This window comes from Penaeus vannamei, chromosome 42 (assembly GCF_042767895.1).
Source record: "Penaeus vannamei isolate JL-2024 chromosome 42, ASM4276789v1, whole genome shotgun sequence".
In the NCBI taxonomy this organism is placed as follows: domain Eukaryota; kingdom Metazoa; phylum Arthropoda; class Malacostraca; order Decapoda; family Penaeidae; genus Penaeus; species Penaeus vannamei.
In genome coordinates this window covers 16,552,312-16,559,811 of record NC_091590.1, presented here as the reverse complement: position 1 = coordinate 16,559,811, position 7,500 = coordinate 16,552,312, and the positions used below count along the sequence as shown (strand labels likewise).

At 38.2% G+C, this 7,500-nt stretch overlaps 2 protein-coding genes across 2 annotated transcripts in view; one reads left to right on the top strand and one right to left on the bottom strand.

The window, feature by feature from the left end:
• Positions 1–3,039: 3,039 nt before the first annotated feature.
• LOC138860697 (larval cuticle protein LCP-17-like) lies at positions 3,040–4,452 on the top strand. The gene is made up of 3 exons (XM_070118731.1): positions 3,040–3,074; positions 3,394–3,584; positions 3,816–4,452. Exons 1-3 carry the CDS (start codon positions 3,048–3,050, stop codon positions 3,937–3,939), a joined length of 342 nt encoding a protein of 113 aa, XP_069974832.1. The 5' UTR covers positions 3,040–3,047; the 3' UTR covers positions 3,940–4,452.
• Positions 4,453–6,501: 2,049 nt separating this feature from the next.
• The window catches only part of LOC113816628 (endocuticle structural glycoprotein SgAbd-8), a 2,904-nt gene continuing 1,905 nt past the window's right edge, over positions 6,502–7,500 (bottom strand). The window contains exon 3 of the mRNA XM_027368679.2: positions 6,502–7,327. Coding sequence (XP_027224480.1) covers positions 7,204–7,327 — 124 coding nt within the window. The 3' untranslated portion in view covers positions 6,502–7,203. The remainder of the gene's footprint in view (positions 7,328–7,500) is intronic.

Genomic DNA, 7,500 nt, shown 5'->3' with positions numbered 1-7,500 from the left:
CTTTTTCCTCATTTTTGGTCTCTAATTCTGTTTTTTATTTTATATTTTCCTTTTAGTTGTTGAAGGTTTTTCCAAATTCTATTTATTTCATAGTTAAATATTTGAACTAATTCTTGTACGTATTTAATTGGTCTTTAAAATCAGTTGATTGTCTAAACTGACTTACTGGTATGATTCATCTTTGATTTCTAGTCATGAGTATTACAATATACTTTATAGTTATTCACTGTTCATTGTTATACAGTCACAAAGATATGTCCTCACTTATAATGCTTCGTAATTTCTTTCGAATTCAAACTTTCTCTTATTATTAACGATAATTGCAGAGTGAGATATGGAAAACATGTAAATCTTTATATATCCTTAGAATGTTTATAATTGTTAGTCTTCCATTGTGTTAAATAAACATTTCGAATTGACATCATGACTATTTTGTTTTTATTGTCTATTATTGTAAATAACGTATTTATCGATATCTTATTTTTGTACAGTTAGTATTGTTAAAACCTTTTATGATCACAATATGTGAAAAAATACACTCAACCTCTATTCCTTGCGCCGTCCCATTCTTCATTTAAAAGCCACTTATGTATAATGTAAAGACTAAGTGTGTGGAGTCAGTCCACCACTTTTGTCTATAATATCACGAAACATCACATACTAATTAGATAAAGGGTTAGAGTTTACCATCAGTAAGTTAGTCATCAACGACGCGAGAAACAGACTTTGGGCAGGTAATGAAAGTGGTCTTTGCTTGTGGGTTTGTGAAGTCATGAAGAGACCCCTGTGTGCCGACTGAAGAAGAGTGGTGATGAGCTAGACCTTGTGTCTTTGTATGTCTGCCGTCTCTCTCTCTCTGCTGTGTGACAAGACATGTCCTTTTATGTGGCAGTTCCCTGTGAGAGCAGATGCTTTCTTCTGCCCGCTGGAATGTCAGATTCATTCAACCATGGCAAAGGGGGGTTGAGTTTCCAGGGCTTGCTCAAGGGGTAGATGTAGGCCACCAGGAAGGCATCCACATTGGGGCAACTAGATTCGGAGATGGAAGGTGCGAAGCAACTACTTCCTGTGATGTAGACTCAGGAGGCTCTCGACAGGAAAGGACAGCCTTTGTATGAGTCATAGACAGATGTCTACAGTGGCAGGAGTATTTGCCCTTCTTTTCAAACCTTGCATATGGCAGTCTGGGCTTTACGTTCTTATCAGAATTTCAAACAATACTAGATGTTTCACTGATTTTATTGATTTATTTGTGTTTGATATTATGCAACCAAATGCCTTTATCGGATTAGCTGACAAAGAGAAGATGAAAAAGTCACAAGAACAAAATAGCTTTATATCCGACGTTCTTTCCCTATTTTTGAATTTAATCCTTTAAAGTAATATGCACCACTTATCGGAAATCACAAAACATTCAGACATCATTAGCATGTGTCAATTAAATTCATATGAATAAGTAATATAAAAGAATGGAAAGGAGAGGAAAGAATATGCTTCAAGAATATGAAATAACATATATATATATATATATATATATATATGTATATATATATATATATATATATATATATATATATATATATATATATATATATATATATATATATGAATGTATAAATGTATTCATATATATATGTTTGTAAAAGAAAACCAGTAAAACACAAACAGCTCTTTATTTACCATTTACTGCCTCTTTATCTCCAACATCGCAGGACATTCAATTTATATTAAATATTGTATTGCCCAAAAGCTTTGTCAATACGGTATAAGTAATTTTTCAGGCAAAACGAAATTACAGGTTAATCTTTTTCATAGTCAGTTGATGCTACATGTCTAACTGGCGGTTGAAATTCATTCAAGCTGTCAGAGAGAGAGAGAGAGAGAGAGAGAGAGAGAGAGAGAGAGAGAGAGAGAGAGAGAGAGAGAGAGAGAGAGAGAGAGAGAGAGAGAGAGAGAGAGAGAGAGAGAGAGAGAGAGAGAGAGAGAGAGAGAGAGAGAGAGAGAGAGAGAGAGAGAGAGAGAGAGAGGGAGAAGATGGAAAAAAGGGGGGAAAAGAGAGAGAAAAAAATATGAGAAAGAGAGTGGGAGAAAGAGACGTAACTAAAGACAAGAGACAGCTGCGTCCTCCACGATTTGCGTTTGTTTAAACTTCGCAAATGACAGAACGTTCATAAGAAAATAAATAGAGGAAATGAATAACATTTTTAGATTGAACAATTTATTTATCAGACAACGACTGCATTTTCAGTTTCGAATTTGCTCTTTCACAAAAGAGAAACATGACACACAAGAGATGCACACAAAATTATTTCTCAGAATAACCTCAAAATAGGCATTAATACTTCTTTTAGACAGGTACTTAAAATCATGGCTAGAAAATACAAGCAAAGAAAAGAATGAAAGAAAGAAAGATAGAAATAAAACAATTTTGTGATTAACATAAATAAAAGAAAACTAGAAAAAAAAACATAACCTCAGCTGTATTTACTATTTATTTATTTATTCACAACATTGCATAGCATTCGTTTCATATTTTCGTATTGCATCGTCCAAAAGATTTGTCGATGCGTTACATATAATATTCTATGTTTACCGAAATTACAGGTTATCGTTATTATTACTATTATCTTCCATGCTAAGATTATATAATTACTATGTCTAATTGCCGCTTAAAATTGATTTCATCTTTAAGAGAGAAAAAAAAATATGGTGTCAATCACACACACACTCTCTCGTTCACCCTGTTTCTCTTTCTTCCAGATCAAACAAACAAACATACACACGGCCAGACAGGCAAAGAGACAAGCAAGCACTGGCAGACAGGCAAGCAGTCACAAATAGAGAGATTGACAGGCAGACCGGAGAGCCAAACAAGATATTGCATCATAGTCTTCCAGCTCAGAGAGAAAACGAGATAGGGAGGCGTGTCTGGCATATGGGCGCGACATGTCTAGCGTGTGTATGCCGAGCGTGTGTATGGGCGTCGGTATATATACGTGTGTTTATTGTGGGAAGAATATCATTTACGCTTCGTCCTAACCCGCATCATGATCTCCCGTGTCTGTTTAGCCCTGGTAAGTACAAGAGATTTCTCTCTCCTTCATTCGCCTCTCTTTATCTTCCACTTAATTTTCTTTACTGCTACCTATTATCTTTACAACTAGTTGTCGATAATGAGCAATTCAAAAAGGCCGTGAGATTAACTGTTTGCTGTTGCTCTAAACAAATATTGCGCTTGTCTCATCTCTTTGCTTTTGCCAGAGCGAGAAAGGATCAGAATAGACATATTTTCCCTTCTCACCGTGCTAATCGCCATCACATTTCAACGTCTTATGTCGCTCGCAGGGAAATCTCCCGCGACCAAGGGCATTACAGGTCCCTTCTCCTACTCAGGTCCTGGTGTCTTCGGCGTCCCTTCTGGCGGCTGCCGACAAGTCCTACGGGGCGCCCATCCCCATCCTGAATGACGACCGGACGCAGGACGCCTACGGCGGCTACTCCTTCGACTTCGAGTCCGGCAACAGCATCGTCCGGAAGGAGTCCGGGAAGGAGAGTGACGGACAGGCGAAGGAGGGAAGCTGGAGGTGAGCATCAGATTTCTTCTCTTCTGCTTTATCCCAATCTAACTTTTTATTGACCTACCTATCTATCTAATTTTGTCGCTCTATCTCCCACTTTTTCTATTTCTTTCATTCTCTCTCTCTCCCTCTGACATGTATTTTACTTGACACGTGCGCATCATAAGTGTACAGCATCAAAGGACAGTCACCCAATCAGTGACCCATTTCATGTAGTTGACCTTGCTCCTCCCCCAGGTACACTTCCCCCGAGGGCGTCCCCGTCGAGATCGTCTTCGTTGCCGACCAAAGGGGGTACCGGCCCCAGGGGGCGGTCCTCCCCGTGGCGCACCCTCTTCCCTACCAGAGATCCGGCAATTAACAATGCAACAGAGACAGCAAGGGACGGAGGCTGGAAATATCTTTTCTTTCCAACTGAAGAGGAGTCTGGAATCTCTCGAAACGTCGTAGAATTTCTGAGCTTTTCCTTTTTTACTTTTCCTCTTTTATTCGATTTCTACGAAAACCTTCTAAAATACTTATTTAATCTTCCCAGATTTCTGATATTCCAAGACAATACATCATTCATTACATTGTCTATAGTCAGTCTCTTTATCTTCTTTTTCTGTTTTCTCTACTTTATTCCTTTATTATATCTCCTTAATCTTCCTTTTGCTCTCCTCTTCCTATTATTTTTCTCCACCTACGTGTTCTTCCCAATATTCTTACCTTCCTTCTCATCATTATCTCTCAATTACTGTCTTCAATTACTTTTCTTTTCCAAATTCCATATTTTTGTATAGTGAAATACTTGAACTTCCATTTCCTATATCTTGTTATTATTTTTTAAACTCAATTGACTGTCTAAACTGATTTACTGATTGATTGTTCTATAATCACAAAGCTATATGTCCATATTTTATCTTCGTACTTTCTCTAATTATTAACAGAGCAAGATATTTAAAACATGTAAATCATTATATATCTTTAGAAAGTTTATTATTGTTAGATATTCCATTATGTGTTTTAATAACCATTTGAAATAAAATCGTATTTTTTTTGTTTTTATTGTTTGTTGTAGAAACCCTATTTACCGAGATCTTGTTTTTGTACTGTCAGTATCGATAAAACCTTTTGTGATCACAATATTTGATAAAAAAAAAAAAACGCACTTTAGTTAACGATCACCCCTCGCCCCGCTGATTGGTTCATGTACAGAACAGTGCCGATGTGTACAAAGTCTTCGCTGTTGTCCAGAATATCACTTGCAACGTCACGTACTAATTAGACAAAGGGTTGGAGTTCAGTGTTAGTGACCTAGTTATCAGTGACACGAGATGGACCTAGAGCGGATAATGAAAGTGGTGTTGGCGTGTGGATTTATTATGGAAAGTAGATGTGAGGGCCCCCAAGAGACCGGTGTCTCTCTATGTGCTCCAGGAGAGTGGTGACGAGCTAGACCCTATGTCTTCGTATGTCTACCAACTCTCTCTTCTGTCGGTTCTGACGAAAGATGTCCTTTTATGCGGCGGCTCCCCTCAAAAGCAGGTGCTTGCTTTCGCCCACCGGAATGTCAGATTCATTCATTATATATATATACACACATACTCGTTTTCAACAATTTGACGGTATATATATCTAGAAAATGACACATGCTTCTGCAACAATTCACCATGTAACGTTTTTGCCAAATCACACTTTTTAAATAACATAATCTAAACATTTCCATCAGCCCTTCGCACACAGTGGCAAAGACAAAGGTAAAGGTATGATCCTTTTACTTGCTTCAGCTCCTGTTTTGTTCTCGCTCTCCTTTATCAGTTTCTTTTTCTTCTCTTTTTTCTATTTCCATCCTCTTTCTGCTTTCAATCTCTCTCTCTCTAAATCTTTGTCTGTCGGTCTCTCTAGCTCTGTGATAGTTAGACACAGATAGATGGAGAGAGAGAGAGAGAGAGAGAGAGAGAGAGAGAGAGAGAGAGAGAGAGAGAGAGAGAGAGAGAGAGAGAGAGAGAGAGAGAGAGAGAGAGGAAGTCATAAAGTTAATTCGATAAATAGAAAGCGAGAGAGACGAGGGTCGAATGCTTACCTCCCTCCTCCCTCCTCCGTGTCTTCCTCTTCCCTCCTTCTCCACTCGTTCAGTCACTCTTGTTAAATACCTAGATGACACAACGGTAAAAGTGCAATGTTTTTTTGTATTATATTGGATTTCTGATGCTTGAAATTTGTAATACCCAGCAGTTAAATTAATTATTCACTTCATATAAAGATTTGCATGTTTTGGTAGGAAATTAAATACTTTCTCATTTTCCTTCTAATTCATTAACTGCGCAATCAGTAATAATTCTCATATTCAAAGACGGGAATCAAATGTTCATATATTTGCTGCTGATTCGGTCATTGCATAAATTAAAAAACGAATTAAGTCACTTGTGTTTGTAGAGCTGCAACATTTTTTTTCGATTTTTCGTGTGACATTCTTGCACGTAATGTTTTATCCTGTGTGTGTGTATGTGTGTGTGTGTGTGTGTGTGTGTGTGTGTGTGTGTGTGTGTGTGTGTGTGTGTGTGTGTGTGTGTGTGTGTGTGTGTGTGTGTGTGTGTGTGTGTCTGTGTGCATCTGTGTCTGTGTGTGTGTCACAGCATAGAATAACAATCTGCTATTCATTACGATTTTAATAGTTTCTTATCATCATTTTGTTTGCAGATTCAAAGACAGATTAATAGAGAGAGTGGGGGAGGGAAATGAGAGAGGACGGGGAGAGAAAGAGTGGTTATGGGCGAGAAGGGGAGGAAGGGAGAGGCTGAAAGAGAGGGAATAGGGAAAGGGGAAGGAACTAAAGGCAAGAAACAGCTGCTTCGTCCACGTTTTGCGTCTGTTCTAACCTCGGAAATGACACATCATTAAAGAAAAGGAAGTTGAGGAAATGAATGACATTTTCAGATAGAACAATTTATTCATAAGACAACGACTGCAATTTCAATTTCGAATTTGCTTCTTCACAGAAGAGTAACATCACATTACAACAATTACATAAAAATATTAACCTCAAAATAGGCATGAACATTCCTATTAATCAGGTATGTAAAATCATGGCTAGAAATACAAGCAAAGGAAAGCAAGTGTACAGAAGGCGTAAGCAGAGACTAAGGCTGACTAGAACTGATAATCATGAATAAAGGAGGGAATAGATATTTTAATTTAACGAAAGCAAGCATTCTAGGCAGTGAAAATGCGACGAATAAAGCGTTGGTGACTGTCCTTGTGCTGATCATTCTTAGGTATGGCAAGCAATGTGAAAGTACGAATTTAGACAAGATTTGAGTTACGTTGATTAAGAATAACGTATCCCAATATTGGACAGAAAAAAACAAAATGTTTGGCTGCGGAGTTAGGAGCAATCTTTTTTTTCTTTTTTTTAGCAGTTTTGCAGTAATTTGAAAGTAGGATTGAAAGAAAAAATGCTGCCACAGAAAAAAAAGAAGGAAAGAAGGCGAAAACAAAAGTAAATCGTTACGAGAAAAAATGCGTTTCCTACTCAGGTGGTGACATCAAACTCTAGTATTTAGGATTCGTCATTTCCCTTTTCATACTTGTGCAGTTTCGTCTTTCATTTTACCTATTTCCCTAGCTATTGTCTGTTACTTAGTTAATTGCCGGATCTTTGGTAAGGAAGAGGGGGAGCCACGGGGACGACCGCCCCCTGGGGCTGGTAGCCCCCCTGGTCGGCCACGAAGACGATCTCGACGGGGACGCCCTCGGGGGAGATGTACCTGGGGGGAGGGGGGAGGGGATGCGTTAGTTTTCAAGATTTTGTGTTTTGTAAACTGGCATGGCAAACAAAGATAAAACAGACAGAAGCAAAATATTGGACGTGTAATAATAATTTTCAAGGAAAGAGTAGCATGTGAGAGCCAAGTTAACCAGTAACACCAAACCGATGAAG

Coding starts and splice junctions, on each gene's coding strand:
- LOC138860697 (XM_070118731.1), top strand. CDS start 3,048: ATGATCTCCCGTGTCTGTTTAGCCCTG. Junction 3,075..3,393: donor CCCGTGTCTGTTTAGCCCTG/GTAAGTACAAGA, acceptor TCTCCTACTCAG/GTCCTGGTGTCTTCGGCGTC. Junction 3,585..3,815: donor GCGAAGGAGGGAAGCTGGAG/GTGAGCATCAGA, acceptor CTCCTCCCCCAG/GTACACTTCCCCCGAGGGCG.